This window comes from Mastigoproctus giganteus, chromosome 14, assembly GCF_048544385.1.
Source record: "Mastigoproctus giganteus isolate SK-2022 chromosome 14, ASM4854438v1, whole genome shotgun sequence".
Taxonomy (NCBI): domain Eukaryota; kingdom Metazoa; phylum Arthropoda; class Arachnida; order Uropygi; family Thelyphonidae; genus Mastigoproctus; species Mastigoproctus giganteus.
Window position 1 is genome coordinate 26,721,583 of NC_143588.1, and position 23,377 is coordinate 26,744,959.

The 23,377-nt window shown below is 39.1% G+C and overlaps 1 protein-coding gene across 3 annotated transcripts in view; it reads left to right on the forward strand.

The window, feature by feature from the left end:
• The window catches only part of Cdc27 (cell division cycle protein 27), a 472,030-nt gene that overhangs the window by 95,386 nt on the left and 353,267 nt on the right, over nucleotides 1–23,377 (forward strand). For all 3 annotated transcript variants that reach the window (XM_090389309.1, XM_090389310.1, XM_090389311.1), the window contains exon 3: nucleotides 20,134–20,281. In XM_090389309.1, the coding sequence (XP_090245435.1) occupies nucleotides 20,134–20,281 (148 nt within the window). The remainder of the gene's footprint in view (nucleotides 1–20,133; nucleotides 20,282–23,377) is intronic.

Sequence of the window (23,377 nt, forward strand, 5' to 3'; positions counted from 1 at the left end):
GCGCAGCACACGCTTCTTGATTAGACCAGGGTTCGAGCCCATGACCACCAAATACGGAGGATGCGGAAAGGTCAGGGAATGACCACTGCATATCCCCGGAGCAATATGGCCTTAGTTGCTAATGCTCCTAAAAACCAAATAACTCATTTTTAACCCCCTAGCATTGGTGTACCCACAAGTATACATGCAACTATTCTACTTCTCAGCTACCTCAACACAGCCCGTGTATTTACATGTTCCATGTAAATACACGGGCTGTGTTGTAAATACATGTTATATGTATGTACATTTTTTTTTTGCGCATGGGGCTCACATCTGGTGAGTATGGGCTTGGCACACCCAGGGTCTTGAGCTGGATATCACCTTTCTACTTCTCTCTCTCTCTCTCAGGTTTTTTTTGGCCGGTGCAGCATAAGCTTCAGGCTTCCTTGCACCATATGGCTATTAATAATAATAATAATAATAAATATAAATAGTCTTTCTATTTCAGAGTCAAATACACAAACACTTTGCGATATTCCCACCCTGTGAACACGGCGATCAACCGAAAAGTGTGGTCTGCTTACGGAGGGGAAACAGCTGTGCATTTCGTTTAATTTGAGTATTTATTGAAATTGTAACTTTTAATCCTTTTAATTTTAATCGTGTTTTTAATCTTTTTAATTGTGATTTTAATTATTTATTATTGGAATCAGTTTTAACTATTTATTCTGACACAGTCTTCTCGCACTTATGGTCTTGCTGCGCCGGTTTGATGTGTTTCGGGGTCGGGTTGGGGCTCTCGATTCCGTTACGCATCGGATTTAATCTCTATGAGTGAGGGAATTCATTAATTCGTTTTTATCATCTTTTTTTTTCATCTTATTTTATTCGTCACGTTTGGGAGAGAATTAATTCGACTGGAAGCATTCCACGAAAAAGATTGAGGTAATCTCTTACTTTTTTAATTTACATGTTTCGCGATGATGCCAGGAAACTGAAATCCTCCGCACCTTGTTTTCCAGGCTGCCGCTCATTTCAATAGAAGCAGTGCAAGAATCACTTTCGCCTCTGCCAGCAGCTAGTGTTAATCTATTAGGCCATGTATCTCCCCTTCAAGCTTGCAGTTTTCCGACCCACCTAACACTACCTTGATAGCATCAGCAAATATTCTTGCAGCCTTTCTATTTAAGTGTATCCCATTCCTTTAGAAGCAGTCTATCCTGTTATCAATTACAGTGTGTAGCCTAGATGCAATTATTTTTGCATCTAAGCTACACTTTAAGCATTTTTTTTATTTTAATTTTATTACTAACATATATGTTCTACAACATACACTGTGTTGGGGGACTACCTTGTCCATATTTTTGTGAAAGTTTTACTGTTTTACCCAGCCTCAAGTGCCAGGCAATAGTGCCCAAGCGATATTTTGTGCGATACATAGAGTGCTCTTTCTCAGCAGATTAGTTATATTTATTTTCCAGTGTCTGTTTTTCCTGTTTATCATAAGTGTTTCTTTACTTAAAACCTTTGAAGTAGGAATCCAGAAAGGAAATACAACTTTCTTTCCTTGTATATATATATATTTATATAATCCGTACTAACCTAACTAACTTTCTAAACCGCTTGGTCACTGGTGGCAATGCTGCTGCCTCCATGTGGCAGGGCTGGTAACCTGGGAGAAGAAACCACTCTCCCAGGGCAAAAAGGAGCAAAGATGGACATAAATAGACATGTCATTTATGGATCTCACAATCCAGATCTCTCAAACAGAGATGACCTAAATTCATGTAATGCAAAACTGTAGAAAAAAGGAACAGAAACCCCTGCTCCTCTTTTTCTGATACTGTATTCATTGACTGATCATCCCTTGAGTAAGCTCTCCCCATTCTTAATACAGAAATGTCTTGAAAATGTGGTGGACCCTCCAAAAATGGGCCGGAGTTTTAAAATGTGGAGACTTTCTAGTGGAGATGAGTGAGAATAAGCACTTGGAAAGACTATTAAAGACATTGACTTTTGGTGGAATTCCCACAAAGGTTACCCCACATGCCATCCTTAACTGCTCTAAAGGGGCAGTAGCTGAGTGGGATCTCCTTAATGTATCTGAGGAAGAGGTTGTTCAGTAATTAGGCAATCAAAATGTAATAAATGCCAAAAGGATAGTCATTAAGAAAGATGGGGTTCTTACTCCTACCCGAACAGTCATTCTTACATTTAAAACACCAATTTTACCAACAACTGTTAAAGTTGGATATTTAAGGTTGCAAAATTCGACCTTACATTCCAAACCCAGTCCGGTATTTTAAATGCCAAAAATTTGGACACTCGCAAGCAGTCTGCAGGGGGTGTAACCACCTGTGCCTCCTGTGGTTCAAAAGAGAACATTCACACAGACTGCACCACTGAAATGCATTGCTGCCCAAACTATAAGGGAAACCATTCAGCATTTTCAAAGGAGTGCATCCAGTGGCAGACAGAATAGAATATACAAAAGTACAAAGTGGAACACAAGGTGCCATACCAAGAAGCAAAAAGACATTTTTCAATTTCTGCTAACTTGCCATCTTATTCTTCAGTTGTAAAAAAGCAACGATCCATAACAGTACAAACAGATTGTTCAGTTCCGGCAAGCATCTCGATTTCTGTTTGGACAAGGTTGGTCCTCTTTACACTAAAAGAACAGCAATCAACTCATTCGGTAAATACACCATTGACAATACCACCAGATAAAAATGCTGCACAACAGCCAGTTAAATTAAACAAGCTCTGAAAGAAATGGTCAAAAATCAAGTATTGATACCATGGACATAGACAAAAATTCACACCGAGATGAACCACTTCTTGAAATTCATGCAGAAGAGGAGGACATGGACGTCACCAGCCCAACTTTCTCAAAAAGGACAAAAACAAGACTAGACAAGTGCAAACAAACCACATCCTGTAAGCGAGCAGACACGCCCGATAATCCTCAATAATGAATAGAATCATTCAGTGGAATTGCCACAGACTCCGAGCTAACTTAGACGATCTTTATAACTTAATTACTGAATATAAACCTGCTGTTCTTTGTCTACAGGAAACAAACCTGACTCCTAAAATATCTGAGCATAAAGCATCATACAATACTTAGAAAGGATAGGAACAACTCTAATACAGCACATGGAGATGTAGCATTACTAGTAAACTCCAGAACTCCTTTCAAACCTGTCCCACTGCAAACAACATTAGAAGCAATCACTGCTAGAGTTATGGTTGAGATAGTGGTAACAGTTGTTTCCTTATACCTTTTGCCCAATTGTTTATGCCCTTTAGCAGATTTGGATGATTTAGTTACCCAGCTGCCACCACCTTTCTGTATCTTGGGTGACTTGAATGGGCATCATCCCTTATGGGGTGGGTTTCTTGCACCTTGATAAGAAAGTTCAGTTAATTGAAAAATTCCTTGCAAAGCACAACTTAACATTATTAAACAATGGGACTCACACATGTGCATCTTTCCTCAAAGTCAACTTCTGCAGTTGATCTTTCAATATGCTTTGCCTGCCAAACCTCTTTCTGCTTATTAATTGGATGGTCACTTGATAACCTTTATAATAGTGACCACTTTCCAGTAATATGCACACTGTCGGCTAACTCTCCTCCTCAAACTGAAATAAAAACTGTTTGGAAATTCGGCAAAGCTAACTGGAAGAAATATCAAAAACTGGCATATATCTATATATTCAGATCATTGAGACTCTCACCAATGACTCTGCTGTAACTTACATAACTAGCAAATAATAGAACTGCAGAAACCAGCATACCCAGATCAGCCATGAAAACCTGCTCACACCCAAAAATATGGTGGAATGAAGCCTGTAGCAATGCCAAAAATGAGAATAGATACTGGAACTTATGATGTCATAAATACCCAACCACAGCTAATCTCATACAGTTCAAGAAAGCTAGAGCTAAAGCTCATCATATACAACGAATAAGCAAAAAAGAGACATGGTCCAGATATGCCTCCACTATAAACAGAACCACAAAAATCAGAACTGTTTGGACTAAAGTTTGAAGAATTAATGGAAAATATCCGTCTATAACCACTCCGATAATACTTCTAAAAGGGAAAGAAATTTGCAATCCTCTTGAAATTGCAGATACATTAGGTGAAACATTTGAAACTCTCTCAGCTGTAACTGCATTTGAGTCAAGCTTTCAGTCACATAAAGTATAAGCATAAAAATATAATCTCTATTTCAATACTTCATGACAGTTTCCATATAATGTACTCCTTACCATGACAAAGTTACGCAGTGCACTTGCAAGATCCAGTAATAGTGCTGCTGGCCCTTATGGAGTTCACTATGCCATGATATATCATTTGAGTGTAAAGAATCCCATTCTGCTCTGCTAAAACTGTATAATAGAATATTTGATGATGATTACTACCCTACCAGCTGGTGTCATTCTATTGTATTAGCTTTCCCAAAACCAGGGAAGGACCATTCAGATCCAGCAAATTACTGACTGATAGCTTTAACTAGTTGTATAGGAAAAATATTAGAAAAAATAATGCCAGGTTAAAATGGTTCCTAGAAACTGAAAACATAAGTAAATATCAATATGGATTTCGAAGAACTAGATCAAAACTTGCCCTTTTGGGCAAAGCTGAAGGAAACATTTGTAATGCATTTCTTAGGAACGATCACCTAGTGATGATATGTCTTGGCATCGAAAACTTTTCGATATTACCTGGACATATGAGATTCTTCATGACCTCTATGAATCCGGTCTTCGAGGCATCTTCCAAAATTTATCCAGAACTTTTTGAGAATAGGTCCTTTCAATTACGATTTCACTCTGCTCTCTTGCAAACATATGTGCAAGAAGAAGGGCCCCCCCAGGGTTCTATGCTTAGTGCCATGCTCTTCTCCATCAGGATTAATTCAATTACCAAATGTATTCCCGACACAGTTGAAACATATTTGTATGCCGACGATCTGGCAATCTCATGCCACTCACAAAACATGCGTTTCATTGAAAGGTTGCTTCAAGGCACAATTAACAAGCTTGTTCAGTGGGCAAAAAATAATGGATATAGTCTTTTGAAACAAAAAACAACAGAAATTCATTTTTGCCTTAAATGGAATTTACATCCTGGTCCAGGTTTACATCTTGATTCTCATCCAGTTACTATTCCACAGAGTTTTCAACAGCTTTCTTGGACTAATTCTGGATAAAAAAACTATAGATGCTCACAAAATTTAGTTTATTTAATCCTTTTAAGGCTTTAAACACCTTGATTAGGTCACCGTGCATATTAATGACTGGTTTTCAAATACTAACTTACAAAGCTCAGGTGTTTCTTGATGAGACTATCTCTTTGTGCCTTTGACTGACTGGTCTTGTTGCTCTTTTTTGTATCTCTCTCTCTCTCTCTCTCTCTCTCTCTCTCTCTCTCTCTCTCTCTCTCTCTCTGAGGTCATCTAACCTAAAATAGGGGGGGGGGGGAGTTTTCATGTCTTTATGCAATAATCAAGATGGGTTCTAACATTTATAATGGAATAATTATCACTCTCCTCTCTCTCTCTCTGCTGGAAAAATTCCAATTATATTATTGAAAGAAACCCATGAGCTGTTTCAGCAAAATGTCTGTGTTGTTCAGAGAAGTTTCATATCAAATGATATAGTTACTTCCAAGTTCAATATCAGCAATCTTGAGTTTGGTGGTACCCAAGTGTTGTTGAAGTAGCATTCCTGATTATTGTAATTAACCAGTCTATGCACACCTTTGTGTCATCAATAGGCATGGTGATGATTAAGGACTGGAAACTTTGGTTAAGGCCAACAAAGGTTGCTTATAAATCTAAATTTTATGTGGGATATGGCAGTATTGCTTCTGTAAAAGAGCACAGCACTTAGATGACTTAGAAAATCATCATCAGTTGTAAAAACCTTGAGGAAAATCATCCACACCCTGTTTTTAAATAAGAGAAACATTATAAATTCTGCAGAAAGTGGTGTGTCATGTTGATGATTTATTGAACATTTGCATGTAGAGATAGGGGAGGTCATAATTGCACAGTATAAGGCAGTTTAAGACCACACTTAGAATACCACGCTCAAGTTTGGAGATTGCACCTAAAAAAGACACAAGCTTCTTGCAAGGGTCCAAATAACAGTAAACTGACTTGGTGAAATCAGAAAAAGGGTGTCCACATGAAGAAAGACTTAATATGTGGGCTACAGAACTTGAAAACTAGGCACCTTAGGGAAGACTCAGTTGAGATGTGTGAGGCTCTAAGAGGTGAGAATAAAATGAATGAGGTGAAATTTTCACTGTTATAAATTATTCTAAGGGCCATAAATTCAAATTACAGGGGAGGAGGTTTAGACTGGATTGTAGGAATTTTTCTTTTAGCTAGCAAGTGATTAATTGCTGGATTAAGTTACCTCCGTGGGTGGTTGAAGCTTATATTTTGGGTAAATTCAAAAAGTCAGCTGGATAGACATTTGAGTAGGGAGTCAAATAGGTAGTTTGTTTTATATTATTATTTATTATTGTTTTTTAATTAATTTTTTTTTGGTTGGTACCCCATATGGCTAATACTAATACTATTAAAATCAGTAATAAATAAAACATGTAGTGTACTATGTGTTTTATTTATTACTGATTAGATTTCTGTAGTACACGTAGTGTACTACAGAAATCTAATCAGATAAAATTTTATTTTGTTGGTTTCTGTAGTACACGTAGTGTACTACAGAAACCAACAAAATAAAATTTGATCAGAGATCATCATTTATAAAGCATGTATTTATTTATAAGAAATACAGTATTGTACTGTATTTCTTATACAATACCGTGCATTAATAATATACTGCTTCCATTGACTGGACAATTTATTACAACAACAGACTAATTACACAGATGTTAAAATGATAACATATCTATGATTAAAACTAAAAATATGTTCAATTAGTAAACATAATATACTACTACAGGGAGTGAGGGGACAAAACCATGCATGGGTCAGTGGCCAACTATGAATCAGTTACAGCAAATTGGGGGAATGATACATGAGACTCGTCATACCCCTGGGAGTATATTGTGATGCCTCTTACCTGTATCGTTGATTTGCTGTCTTTCATCATGGGGTTAAACAACGGCCTCCATAATAGGGTACATGTGGGCCAAGCATTACATCATGGTGGAATCTGCTGCCGGTTTATGGAGGGTGAGATGCTGCTTTATGAGATAGTGCAAGTTTTGAACATAATCTAATTCAATATTAGATCTGGCAAGCAGCATTTTAATTGTAAAATTAAATAATGTTCAGCGATGGCCGAGTCGTTAAAATTTTATGCAGTACTGAATAAAATTAGTAACTGGCCTGTACAGTAAGTATAACTTGTTACTTTGTGCATATTAAAATGTTAGTGTTTTGCTTTTAATATTTAATTTTTTTTTGTGCATTATTACAAAAATTCAGTTTAGTGCAGTCAAACGTGTGAATTCAGGTTGTACTATCTGAGAGTTTTTTTTTTTTTTTTTTTTTTTTGAGAAATGAGTGATTAGCTCTCCCCTGTGCTAGGAAAAGTAAACTATGAGGACCAGTACAAAAGTAATGCCTCCAAATTTTTTGCATTTCAAATGTAGCACTGTACATCATTTTGTGCACCATTGAGTGGTCACTAGAGGGTTCTAGTTTCACTATACTGAGTGGCACTGTGATCAGTCTTGTGAGTGCAGCACACGGATAGTTCAAAATGGTGGATGTTACAGATATATGTACAAGCAAAGAGTGGTGATTGAATTTCTTACCAAAGAGGAAGTGATGCCTATTGAAATCCATACACGTCTCAAAAGTGTTTATGGTGACAATACTGTAGATGTGAGTACAGTTAGACGTTGGGTAAGACACTTTAAGAGCGGGGAAAGTGACATTGTTGACAAACACTGAAGTGGCCGGCCAGTAACATCAGTGACAACAAGAGCCGGATCAGTGCACTGATCAAAGAGGACTGTTGCATCACAAATTTGGCGATGCAGTAGGTATAAGGTAACCTGCTATGATAACCATCATAAAGGAACTAGGCCACAAAAAGGTTTGCACCCAGTGGGTCCCGAAAATGCTGACATACGAGCTCAAAGAAGCCCTGAAAGTTATCTGTATGGAACGTCTCCAACACTACAAGAGCGAAGGAGTGGTTTTTCTTTCACGCATAGTCACAGGTGACGAAACATGGGTCCATCGTTATGACCCTGAAACAAAGAGATATTTGATAGAGTGGCACCATCAAAATTCACCAACCGTGCTAGAAGTTCAAAAGACAACCTTCTGTCTATAAAGTTATTGTGACAGTGTTTTGGGACAAAGAGGGGGTCTTGCTTGTGGACTGTCTGGAGCATGGTACCACAATCAGTTCAGATCGTTGAAAAAGTTGAAAGCTTGCATCTGTAGAGTTTGACCAGACAAAAACCTTAATGAGGTTCTTAGCATTAGCAAAGGCACATGATGCAATAAAGCAAGCTTATATAGCATCAGCCAAAAAAAACACACCCTTCTCATATCACCCATCCACTCGCTCCAAATGATTGTCTAGTTCTGCCTTGAATCTATTTAAGCTATCAACTTCTACAATGACAGATGGAAGTTTGTTCCAACAATCAACCACCCACTGGCTAAAGGCAAACTTCTGCACATCTATCCTACAGCTGTCTTTCTTCAAAATTTATGCACTCTCAGGCAATTATTCTGAGCAAGAGGAGAATCCCATCAGCATTGAGCATGCTCAAACCATTCAAAGCTTTATACACCTCAATCAGATCACCTCGCAGGTGCCTTGTCTCCAGACACTGTAATTTGCAAACTTAAGCCTTTCTTCGTAAGAGCAACCCTTCTTGCTGTTTGCAATGTGCCAGTCAACATTTGGAAAGTTAAAATCCCCCATTATGAGACATTCTGATTTGCTGACTCACTCTGTTTCTCTATGTAGCTGTTTGGTATACTCATCATCATCATTAGGCCTGTAACACACTCCTGTTCTCGGTTTTGTTTTCCCAGGCCTTATATCACACCAAACTGACTCGACATTGCATTCATCACTCATGTCCCCTATTCCTACTACTGACCACTTAATTCTGCTATTCCTACTATTGATGACTTAATTCTGCTATTCCTACTATTGATGACTTAATTCTGCTATTCCTATTATTGATGACTTAATCAGTACTTCAAATTCATCAAATTTATTTACAATGCTCCAAGCATTAGTTTACATGCAAGTATACGTGCACATGGTCTTACTTATTTATTTGTTCCTTGATGACCCACAGCATGGCCTGAATTCCCAGACACCTTGCTTTATGATTGGCTGCATGTACCAATAGTAGCATTGCAAGGATCTCTTTCACCTCTGGCTGCAGCTCCAGTTAAGCTATTTGTCTGTGTATCCCTCCCCCCCAAGGTGGCAGTTTTCCAACCCACCTTTATAACATCAGCAAATATTGCTGCACCCCATCTATTCAAGTGTGTCCCTCCTGTTAACAAGCACAGACCATCCTGAGAAAACTACCCCATGAGCCTTGCACATTCCCTCCAAAGCCGAATTTATTGAGAAAGTTCTGAACACATATACCCTACTGTCGTGTCTCGGCAGAATTGCAGACACTTTCAAATTCAGTCCTGACTCGTGACTTTTTCCCAATGTTGCGCTGTACGTAATTTAGCATTAGCATATGATGCTAGAAAATAAGCTTATACAGCATCAGCCAAAAAAAAAAAAAAAACCCTTCCCATTTCACCCATTCATTCACTTCAAATGTTTGTCTAGTTCTGCCTTGAATTTATTTAAGCTGTCAACTTAGCATTAGCAGAGGCATATGATGCAAGATAGCAAGCTTATGCAGCATCAGCCAAAAAAAAACAAACAAAAAACTTCCACTTCACCCCTCTGTTCGTTTGATATACCTGACCAGCTGAGCCTTAAATTTATTTCGGCTATCAACTTCCATAACAAGGGATGGAAGTCTGTTCCACCAACCAACTACCCTCTGGCTAAAGGCAAATTTCCGCACATCTATCCTACATCTGTCTTTCCTGAATTTGAATTTATGCCCTCTCAGGTGATTATTCTCAGCAAGAGGAAGAATCCCATCAGCATTGAGCATGCTCAAATCATTCAAGGCTTTATACACCTCTATCAGATCACCACACCGGTGCCTAGTCTCCAGACACTGTAATTTGCAAAACTTATGCCTTTCTTCGTAAAACAAGGCAGAACTAAGCCTTTCTTTGTTCCATTCACTAATCTTGTTGCCTTTCTCTGTACTCGTTCCAGCAGCTCTATATCCTTCTTGAAATGAGGCCTCCAGACCTGTATACAGTACTCAAGGTGTGGCCTCACCATTGCCTTATACAAGGGAATAACCATCTCCTTATCCCTGCTAGAAAAATTCCTGTATATCATTGATAAGACACCATGAGCTACTCTTGCAGCCTGTCTGCACTGCTCAGAGAACTTCATATCTGCCTGCACAATTACCCCCAGGTCCTTTTCATTCTCTACCACTGTCAGTGTAGTACCACAGAGTTGATACGTTACTCTGGGTTTGCTGTTTCCCCTATCTAGTACTTTACATTTGTCAATGTTAAACTTCATTTGCCACCTCTCAGCCCATCTGCTCAACCTTTCCAGATCCTGTTGCAGTAGCATAGTGTCAGTAGTGTCCTTAACAACCCTGCGAACCTTTGTATCGTCTGCAAACTTGGACATTAAGCTTGATATACCATAATCAATATTATTTATAAATACAGAAAACCATAATGGACCCAACACTGAACCCTGAGGTACTCCACTAATACCATTAGTCCACGATGAGCAGTGTCCATTGATTACCACTCTCTGCCTTCTCCCCCTCAACCACCCCTTTATCCATAGCAGCAATTTGCCTCTAATGCCACACTGCTCCAATTTGTGCAGCAGTCTTCCATGTGCAACAGTATCAAAAGCCTTTCTAAGATCCAAGTATATAATATCAAAGTTATTCCCTGCATCCAGATGTTTTGTGACTGCATCATAGTATTCAATCAAATTGGTCAGGCAAGACTTCCCCTTAACAAAACCATGCCGTGTCCGAGCTATAACTGAAGTCTTGTCTAGATGATCCTACAGTGCTTCTTTAGCCAGTGCCTCCATTAATTTTCCTGGAAAAGAAGTTAAACTCACAGGTCTATAATTACTTGTGTTAGCCTTTGATCCTCCCTTGTGAATTGGGGTCACATTTGCACATCTCTAGTCTATGGGTACCTCCCTGAGTCCAAGGAAGCTCTCATAATTAAGGGTAAGGGTTTGCTTACTTCCTTTGCTACCTCCTTTAATATAACTTGATAGATCCCATCCTCCCTAGGTGCCTTTCTTGTGTTTATCTTCAACAATTTCTCCTCCACTTTATTCTTAGTTATTACAAGATTATCTAGCTTACTGCCAGAGATGAATACACCTCTGGCATTCTCGTCGCTGAATAACTCCTCATGTGTGAATGTCAATGTAAAATATTCATTTAGTTTGTTTGCTACCTGAGCAGGATCATCAACAGTTGAACCATCGATATCAAGTGGACCAATCTGATTCATCCCCTTCCTTCTAGAGTTTAGATAAGTAAAGAACTTTTTTCTGTTTTTCTTTGCATCCCTTGCCAAAGATTTCTTTTAATCTGCCTTCGCCTGCCTAACCTCCTTTGTAACTTGGTTACAGATCAGCTTATATCTATGATAGGCTTCTGTGTCACGTGTTAATTTATATATATCCTATGCATTTTTCTTCTCTGCCATATGTCTCATTAGTTCATCTGACCTCCATATAGGCCTAAACGTTGAACAGTATTTCTTAGTTGGTATGTAAAGCCTAGTAGCTTCCAAGATAAGTTCTTTGAATGCTTCCCATTTTGAATTTGCTGTTGGTAACATCATCAGTTGGTCCCACTGTATAGAATTTAAATATTGTCTCAGACCATTGTAGTCGCCTTTACTAAAGCAAAAACCCTTCCCTTTACCCCTGATGGTAGTTACCTCTTTGAGTAAATCCCACTTCAGCACACTGTGATCACTGCCACATAGTGGTTCCTTTATCTGCAGATTCTTAATGCATGAAGAATCACTACTGATAATCAGATCAAGAGTATTACTCCCTCCAGTTGCCTCCCGAACATGCTGATGTAGAAAACAATCATCCAATAAATCCACAAAAGCCGTGTGTGTGTGTGTGTGTGTGTGTGTGTGTGTGTGTGTGTGACCAACCCACAAATTCCATTCAATATCTGGGAAATTAAAGTCCCCCATTATAAAACTCCTGATTTACTGGCCCACTCTATTTCCCTGTACAGTTTCTTATTATACTCATCAGAGTCATTAGGCCTACTCCTAATTTCAATTTTGATCTCCCAATGCTTATGTCAAACCAAACTGACTCGACACTGCACTGTCCAGTGATGTTAACTGGCTTCACTTCCTTGGATTTTATGTATTTCTTAACTAATAGCACAACCCCTCTTCCCTTCCTATCCTTTCTGTAGACGTTGTACTCCCCAAATTCCAGTTCTGCATTCCTTATACCTGTGTGACACCACATCTCTGATATCTCAACAATATTAGCCTTTGATGCTCTGTGCAATACCTCAAATTCATCAAATTTATTTACCAAACTCCTAGCATTGGTGTACACGTAAGTATACATGCACCTGTTCCTATTCTTAGATACCCTAACACAACTCATGTGTTTACTTGTACCGCAATGACTCCTAGCAGTCTCTGAAATATCCTTCATCTTGTTTTCCAGACTTCTGCTCATTCCAATAAAAGCAGTGCAAGGATCACTTTTACCTCTGCCAGTGGCTACTGTTAATCTATTAGTCCTTGTATCCCCCCACTCTAGCAGTTTTCCGACCCACCTAACACTGCCTCGATAGCATCAGCAAATATTCTTGCACCCTTCCTATTTAAGCGTATCCCATCCCTGTAGAAGCAGTCTCTCCTGTTAACAAGTATAGACCGGACTGAAAAAACTTCTACAACAAAAGACAGAAGTTTGTTCCAGCAATCAACCACCTGCTGGCCAAAGGCAAATTTCCATCTATTCTGCAACTGTCTCTCCTCAATTTGAATTTATGTTCCCCCAGACGATTAATCTGGGCAAGAGGAAGAATCTCATCGGCATTGAGCTTGCTCAAACCATTCAAGGCATTATACACCTCAATCAGATCACCTTGCAGGTGGCTAGTCTCCAGACACTGCAATTTACAGAACTTAAACCTTTCTTCATGAGAGTACCCCTTTGTTCCATTCACTAATCTTGTTGCCCTTCTCTGTACTCTTTCCAACAGCTCTACATCCTTCTTAAAATTAAAATTAAACCGAATAACAACAACCAGACCAGTGTACAGTACTCAAGATGTGGCCTGACAATTGCCTTATACAAGAGGATAATCACCTCATCCCTGCTAGAAAACTTCCTGTATATCATTGACGAGACACTGAGCTACTCATGTAGACCTTCTGCACTGCTCAGAAAACTTCATATCTGCCTGCACAATTACCCCAGGTCCTTTTCATTCTCTACCACTGTCAGTATAGTACGACAGAGTTGATGCAGGATAGATACAGGAAAGACAGATGTGGGATAGATGTGCGGAAATTTGCCTTTAGCCAGCGGGTAGTTGGTTGGTGGAACAGACTTCCATCCCTTGTTGTGGAAGTTGATAGCGTAAATAAATTTAAGGCTCAGCTGGACAGGTATTTTAAACAAACGGTGGGGTGAAGTGGAAGTTTTTTTTTTTTTTTTTTTTTGGCTGATGCTGCATAAGCTTCCCTTCTTGCATCATATGCCTCTACTAATGCTAATGTGTGAATGTAGCTGCAAAATATTTATTTAGTTTGTTAGCTACCTGAGGAGGATCATCAACAGTTGAACCATCGATATCAAGTGGACCAATCTGATTCATCCCCTTCCTTCTAGAGTTTACATAATTAAAGAACTCTTTGCTGTTTGTCTTTGCATCCTTTGTCAAAGATTTCTCATAATCTGCCTTTGCCTGCCTAACCTCCTTTGTGACTTGTTTACAGACCAGCTTATATGTGTCATAGACTTTCATGTCATCTGTTAATTTATATGTAAGGCTTTAGGGGGTAAATATCTGCAAGGCTTTAGGGGGTAAATTTCTATCAGCATGGCCCACACTTGTAGGTAGAAGGAATTTGTTTTGTAGAGACGGGATACACTTAAACAAAGGTGGTGCAAAGGTTTTTGCCAGTATTATTGAGGATACCTTAAAGGCTCAGGGAAACTGCTAGTTAGGGGGGATGTGGGTAATACTGACACGCGTTTATCTGATAATATTGGTCAATGTAACTCTTGCACATACCTTAAGAGTTCTTATCTGTTACCCCAACTGGACGTATTATCTAGATGTTCTGGGGGCAAAGACGTTTCACGTGAGCAGGTAGCTAATATCAGGGAAGAGAGCCTAAAAAACTTCAAGGGTTGTGTTAGGTTTGTTAAATATACAAGAACAGTAAATCTTAATTGTTTATACAGTAACGTTAGAAGTGTCGTCAATAAAATGAGCGAATTCGAACTGCTGGTTAAAACAAGTAACGCGGACATAATAGGGCTTACGGAGACGTGGTGCCACCCGGAAATTGGGGATGATGAGTTTCAGTATGGCTTGTATAATGTATTTAGGAAGGATAGAGTAGATAGAAGGGGTGGTGGGGTAATGCTTCTTATCAGAAGCAGCCTGAGTGCGACGATAGCTTTCCCAGATTCAGACATTTCACATGCTAGTATAGAGTCTGTATGGTGTGAGATAGTTGGAAACAAAGGTATAATGCGAGTAGGCGTAATCTACAGACCAGGTGATTGTGAAGACTATGACAAAAGCCTCTACATGCAAATGGAATGGGCAAGTAAGCGTCAATGCCTTATTATGGGTGATTTCAATTTGCCTCTAATTGATTGGAGTAAATGGGAAGGAAACTCGACATGGGGAACAAAATTTTTAAATCAACTAGATGACTGTTATTTGTATCAACATGTCAGGGAAAGTACTAGAGAAAAGAATATCCTAGACCTCATCATCACACATGAATCAGATGACATAACAGGGCTGACAGTAGAGGAACCAGTAGCAGGAAGTGATCACGGAGTTCTACGGTGGATGATGACGAGAGAGGTAGCAGAAGTAAAAGGCAAAGGAATGGGTTTTAATTTCAGAAAAGGAAATTACGATGCCTTAAGGTACTACATGGCCTCTATTAACTGGGTAGATATCGCGCAGAGAATGAATACAATTGAACTGTGGTACGCTTTTAAAACATTAATCACAGATGCCTTGAATGCGTATATACCATTAAAAAAATACTCCACGAGAAGGGTTCCAAGTTGGATGAATAGTGAAGTTGCCACATTACTTGAGCAGAAAAAGGTGGCATGGAAACGTTACAGAGCAATAAAAAGTACTGAAGCCTATAACAGCTACAAGGTGATGTGTAATAGAGCCACAGAAAAGGTTCGACAGGCAAAGGCAGTTTATGAGAAATCACTAGCAAACAGAGCAAAGAGGGGGGATAAAGAATTCTTCACATATATAAATGCCAAGAAGAGCAGGACAAACCAGATCGGACCTTTACGTAAGGGAAAGGGATAGTAATAAATACACCAGCTGCCGTTGCAGATGAACTCAACAGCAACGGCAGCTGCAACGGCAGCCGTTGCAGATGAACTCAACAGTTATTTTGCATCGATATTTACAAATGAAAAGCCTTTTGTGGCAATGGGAAATTGTGGGAGCGAAGTTAAAAAATATGTAATTAATGATATTGAAATTTCGCAAGATTATTTAATGAAAAAACTTTCAAGCCTACAGACTAGTAAGGCTCCTGGAGTTGATGGAATATACCCTATAATCTTGAGAGAGGCGGCAAGCGAGTGCATTGAACCACTGAGGCTGGTTATGCGAGCATCACTAGACTCTGGGGAGATTCCCTTGGATTGGAAAAGTGCAAATGTATCTCCCATACATAAGGGTGGCTCTAAAAGTGAAGTGGGAAATTATCGACCTGTCAGTCTGACTTCAGTAATAGGGAAAATCATGGAGGCATTCATCAAAGGTGGAATTCAGGATCATTTGGATCGAATTGAAATTCTCAAGGATACTCAGCATGGTTTTGTAAAGGGAAAATCATGTTTAACAAATCTGGTTCGCTATTTCGAAAGGGTCACTCACGAGCTGGATTTAGGGAATAATTTCGACATTGTTTATTTAGATTTAAGCAAAGCTTTTGACTCAGTCCCACATGAGCGGTTGCTTTATAAGCTGGAACAGGTTGGAATCACTGGGAAAATCCTTAGATGGATAGAAGGATGGCTTCAGGGCAGGAGGCAGAGGGTTGTGATAAATGGCTATTCCTCAGATTGGGTTGATGTAAGAAGTGGGGTTCCCCAAGGATCAGTATTAGGACCACTGTTGTTTTTAATTTTCATAAACGACATTGATGAAGGGACAGAGGGCGTGATGTCTAAATTTGCAGATGATGTTAAAATTGGTAGAGTAGTTAATGATCACTGTCAAGCTGAGCTTCTTCAGAGAGACCTAGATAGACTTCAAGAATGGTCAGAAAAATGGCAGCTGTGCTTTAATCCAACAAAGTGTAAGGTATTACACCTGGGAAACAGTAATCCCAAAATAACTTATTCACTTGGTGGAGTTCAACTAAACCCAGTACTGGAGGAAAGGGACTTGGGTGTTACGATACGGTCAGACATGAAATTCTCTGAGCATTGTAAACAGGTTGCAAGGAAGGCCCATGGTGTCCTATCGATGATCTATCGAACTTTTGCAAGTAGAGATAGGGACGTGATAATTCCATTATATAAGGCTTATGTTAGACCACACTTGGAATACTGTGTTCAAGTATGGAGACCGTAAATCTTCATCGAGCTTCTTGAAAGGGTGCAAAGACGGGTAACTCGCCTGGTGAGATCGGCAAAAGGGCGTCCTTATGAAGAAAGACTTCGAATATGTGGGTTGCAGAGTTTGGAAACTAGACACCTTAGAGGAGATTTGATTGAGGTGTTTAAGGCTCTGAGAGGCATCAGTAAAATGAATGAGGACAAAATTTTCAAGATTATAAATGATGCTAGAACTAGGGGACATAAATTCAAGTTACGCGGGGAAATGTTTAGATTGGACTGCAGGAAGTTTTATTTTAGCCAGCGAGTTATAAATTACTGGAATAAGTTGCCTTCATGGGTGGTAGAGGCCGACAGTTTGGGGAAATTCAAAGGTCATCTGGATAGTACTTTCGGGTAAGGGAAGCGCATAGGATGATAGGATTAATTTCCTTTTTATTTAATTTTTAATTTCATTTTATTATTTTTATTTATTTATTAATTATTATTATTTATTTATTTATTTAATTTTTGTTTTTATCATTGTTTTGTTCTGATTTTTTTTTTTTTTTTTTTTTTTGGCTGGTGCAGCATAAGCCATAGGCTTTCTTGCACCATACGGCCGTTACTAATACTAAATGTATCCCATGCATTTTTCTTCTCTGCCACATGTCTAACTCTTCTCCTTAACAATGCACAACCCCACACCAGTTTGCACATGATGGAGGCCATTGCAAAACTGGGGTGCACTGTTCTTCCTCACCCGTCTTATAGCCTGGATATTTTGCCTTCCGACTATCATATCACCTCTTGGGTCTGCTGAAGGATCCACTCCATGGAATCCAATTTGTGGACAACGACTAGCTCAAGCACAATGTTTGTAAAGCCCTTTGGAGCAAGAGTAAGGACTTCTACCAGATTGGAATATAGTGTCAGACTCAGAGATAGTGGAAGTGCATTGAAAATGATGGTGACTTTGGAAAAATAACTGGGTTTATTAATGATTGAGGATTAACTAACGTGAAAGGCATAGTTATAGGAATTAAATTTTCTGAGTCAAAAAATAGAAGGCATTGCTTTCGTGTCCCTTCTTGTATGTATGTAATTTGTAATCTCACAGACCACATCAAACATTTTCTTTTCAGTTGTGAGGTATGCTATACCAAATTTGATTTGAGCATAATCATTAAAAAATGTGGAAAACATAGTGTGTGAAATAGAATTATTTGCCACATGTTTTAAAATTGTCCTTTTCTTCATTTGAATCCTCTCATAGGAATATTTACAATAAGAAGGTCAGCCATGATTTTCACATCTGTCAACCAATTAATTTTAGGTACAGTAGAGTCCCGATTTTCCGAGGTTCCATGTTATCTGAGCTAGCTCTTTGCTCAAATTTTATGTAATGGCTAAGTGATGCCTTAAAAAGTTGTTTGTGTTCGTATGTATGATGAGAACAGACTGTGCTGTGCTGATTCATGGAATTTCGATGACTCATCTCCCTCCACCCACCCCGCCACAAAACTTCAACAATTTTATCTGTTGGGGCTCAGTTTGACATCTCGTACAGGTGATTTCACTTGTGACTAAAAAAAAAAAAAAAATTCATTTTCCATTTATACTCCGGCACAACAACCAGGTCAGTAGACTTTACAATAAATCTTTGTGGCCACGCGTTCCTTGAAACTCAAGGTACGCGTGCTATGCACTCTCACTCCTGACCACTCAGCTATGTCAGGCCTACCACTAGTTTATTGGTGAAGACGAAAATGATCTATGTTTGGGAGAAGGCTCAAAAATTTTGCATACGGAAGGCCTTCCGTATTCAAAATCACGATGATGCATGTACAGTACACGTACAGTACAATACTATGTAAGTAAATAAACACAGGCTAAGGTAAAGAAAGCCCACACGAGAAGCATGGAAAATTTCGGCTAAGTTTAGCTGTGAAAGTACAGTATACTGTACTTTGCTGTACCACACTTGTAGTGTTCCTTGCTCGGGAAACAGACGGTGGATGTTATTGGTCTGTAGTAGGTGTCGAAAACGATATATTGATCGACAGGTAGGCGTGACAAACGATGTACTGATTGGTGCGTGAACAGAACAGATGATAACATCAGTTTATTCATTGGTTGGCATTATGATGTGTATTAATGAATAAAGAATGAATAATTAGTTTCGGAACGAACGGCATAAAGATAATATTAGCGATGAATCTTTTAATGTTGGAAGAAATTTGTGGGGAAAAATGAAACGTTGGTTTAACTTCCTTGATTTTTTGATGAAATATAAGTTAATGAGACTGAAACTGTACTGTTTTAAGTGCAATAATTATTTTAAACTAATTAAATAACAAACAGAGTCAAGTATAAAATTCTGGCAATGTAAAATATGTTTTGCGCACACACAAGTGTCTTTAAAAATAAAAATACAGTTATAAACAAATTATCCTGTAGTCCACCCATGATTCTATAGAAAAAAGGTCATGTTAACCTTTCCCCTTTGGGAGGGGTTCAGAGGGATTCATCGTCTGTTTACCGAGTGAGCAACAATACAAATGCCGTCACGGCAAACTAGTTCCACTAGTAAACCACTCCGAAATATGCCATACTTGTCATGTGGGCTTCTTTACCTTTGCCATAGACACAATTACAGTATGTAATTACATACATACCTGTACTTCCTTAATGGCAGGAATGAGGGAGATCCTAGAGAGGGGAGGGGAACATTGTTGCAAGGTCAGTATACAAAAATTTTCTGTGTTAACCGGGTTTGACCACATCCGAGTTGTTCTTGGTCCACTTGGTCCATTAGCTCGGATAATCGGGACTCTACTGTATAGGCAGACTTTGAAAAGAATTCATTTTAGAGAATTTTTCATCAGCACTATTTGACTAAAATGACATTTACATGGCATTATTGATAAAGGAAGTCATGATAATATTTTCATTATATGAAATTTTCTTTTAAAATGATATTCATTTTAATGGGATTTTATTTTATACATGTTAGCAGTAGACCATACATACTAATAGTTACATACAATTCCTAAGGATCTGTTATTTATCTGTTTCTCCTGTCTTGGTATTGAGTTTTAATAGATGTATTATACAAAAGAAATAGTTTTAAAAGAATTGATGTAACTTTAATACACATTGTTATACGCTGTTATAAAATGAAGTTATTTTTTCATTATTTCTTTTCATTTATAGTGGCTTCAGATGATACCTTGTTCTTACTAGCTACCTGTTATTACCGTGCAGGGAATACTTCTTCTGCCTATTCTTTATTAAATAACAAAGGTTGCCGTACATCCCAGTGCCGTTACTTATTTGCTCGTTGCTGCTTAGATCTTCAGAAGTAAGTAATTTCTTTTCATAAGGTATAATTATATGTTTCTAAAACCTGAAATGCTTTCTAAACCTGAAAGCATGTCCATAGTTCACTGCTACACACCTTATGAAATCCTTATTTTGTGGCTTATTAATAACTTTGCTTGCATTCTGATTCATGTGTAGGGGGGTTCTATATTAGTGGTGGTGTTTTATTTCAAGTTGATATTTTAAAATGGACAGCTGGAATGTTTGTTTAAAGATTATTTTAAGGACCATATTCAGAATTCTTGTGTCTGACAGCCAAGAGTAGTCAGGAGTGAAAGTGACTGCATTAGCACGTGCTCTTTGAGTGAACTGTGGTTCAAGCCCATAAGTGCTAAATATGATTAATGATTGTATTCATGGTTCATTATAAACTGTTCTGACCTGGTGGTCATGCTGGAGTATAAATAAGGACAATATTATCCAGGAAAACTAAAACTAAACGAAACTTAAACGCAAGGGAGCTTTGATTTATATTGAAACAAGGTTGAAATGGGCATCATTAGTTTTACTTAGGTTTTTTAAAACAGTAACATTGTCATACGTCACACAAGAGTCAAAACTGTTAATAGTGATTCTCTTTTTAACATCCCGGCATGTTATAATGACCTACATGGTAAATCCTGGCAGATTCCCAATAAACCTAAAGCTGTTTTACATTTGTTATAATGACATTGAAAGACGAACAAATTCTATACAATAACCCAAAAATTTACACCACTCTATCTTGTTTTTTAAATTTTTTTAATTACAGTATTTGCATTTCAAACTGAAAGAATGCTAATTTATTGTATCCAATGATGAGTTTGCTGACTTACTCTGAGAAATCACTTGTTGATTTCCTATGCCCATTTGCAATTCTCACACTCATTGGCATAATGAAGTTAACTTCAGCTATAAGTCCTTCAGAATTCACAAGTATTATACAAACACAAATCTACAGGCCAGTATGGATTCCGTCAGGAGTGCTGTACAGTAGATGCACTAAATAACCTGATAATATTTGCTCAATCCACACCTGAAAATACTTCCTTGTAATTGCAGTTGACTTCACCGGGGCGTTTGACTCACTTTGGTGGCCGAGCGTCCTTGGCAGGCTCAGGAGGTGCCTCCGTAGCCAGGTGGGCAGGAGCAGCAGTGCTTAGCAAACGCTTCTTGATTAGACCGGGGTTCGAGCCCATGACAACCAAATACGGAGGAATGCGGACAGGTCAGGGAATGACCACCGCATATCACCGGAGCAATATGGCCTTAGTTGCTAATGCTCCTAAAAACCAAATAGCAGGCTCAGGCAAGCACAGATTCCTCAATCTCTGCTCCCATTAAAAGGTATCTATGCGACACATCTGTGTAGAGACTTCCTACTCCAGGGTGATCAGAAAGATCCAAAGCGCTCAGTCCTAGGACCAACTTTCTGGAACATGGTCCTGGATGAGTTCCTAAATCAAGACCTTGGGCATGTTAAGTCCTAAGCCTACGCAGACGATTTGATCCTTTCGTTGCCTGCCAGTTCAAGGGCTCATCTTGAAGTTTCTGCTAACCGAGCACTCTGGCTCCTCCAGCAATGGGCTACCCAGCAGAACCTGACAATCTTGGCTGAGAAAACCTTCAGCATCCTCCTAAGCTCAACCAGACCACCGCAGATTAAGAGCAGTGGCACAACCATCAAGCATCGCGCCCAGTTTAAGCACCTTGGTGTAATCCTGGACTCAAAACTGTCCTTCCTCCCACATCTACAGTATATCCAAAAGAAGATAAGAAATTAAACAGCACTGGTGGCAAGGGTCACTCGCAGAGACTGGGGTTTAAACTGACTTACCCTAGCCCTGTTTTACAAATCAGTATTTGTTCCAGCCATCTCATATGCTGCAGAGGTCTGGTATCACCGGGCAACTATTGTCACAAATCAGAAGAAATTAGCCACAATTCAAAGAGCAATACCACTTACCATCACCAGTTCTTGCTGCACGGTTAGCACTCCTGCTCTCCAAGTCCTCGCTGAAGTCCTCCCTCTAGACCTTAAAATAATTAGATGTGGCATGTTGTATCATCTGTCCAAAGGAATATCCACTATGACCATTGGATTCACCACCAACCCAGCAATCAATCGCAAGACGGAGAAAAGGTGCCTTCTTGCTCACCTGCAGCAGGCCTTGCAGGACAGATGGACGACATCCACTAAGGGAGCAGTTATTACAAATAAATTCATCCCTGAAGTAACATTTACGTACCCAAAAGCCACAAGTTGGTTTTCCCTTGGCCTGTACATAACGTACCTCCTTACAGGCCATGGGTCATTACAAGAAAAATTAGCATCTCTGGGCATCACAGATGATCCACTGCAGCACTAACGAATCTTGGCACCATATAATGTATGACTGTCCTGACTATGAAGACTTGATCTATTCTGATCACAAAGATTACTAATTTGCCAAAGGACCAAGAACATATACTAATTCATACCCATGACAGTTATAAATACTTCACCACTTTTGCATAGGATGTCTTCAACAGAAGAAGAACATTAAGGAGTCAATTAAACCACCAAGACCAATAACTTGAGACAGATTCTGGGCATTCCTCTCCAGTAGCATCAAGTGCCAACCTCATCGAAGCTCAATTAAACTGAAATTCACTTCCTTCATCCAAGTTCCACCAGGCTGATATCTGCAACTGAATCTGCAGGCAAGATCAACCGGGACCTGACTCCAAACACAGACATTGGAGACACCAGCAGCTTCTCTCCACAAGCCACATTGGCAATCTAATTGAGTACTCTAGCCTGGTTTTCTTTTACTCTCCTCCCTGGCTGGTGGGGAGGAGATGGGTTCCTGTCTCCTCCCCCCTACTCAGTCTAACTTGCTTTATCAATTAATAACGTCCAAATTTAAACCACGCTTACATAAACCTTTCTCAGCCTTTTATATTCTAACTTTAACCCCCCCCCTTTTTTTTTCCCCACATAGGCCCTTGCCACTGAAATCTTCGGAAACTATGTAGGCAGGGCCTGCATAGAGTACAAAAAGAATCTACTGGGTACCTGAACTGCTCCCCAGGGCCCAACGGCTAAATGGTCAGA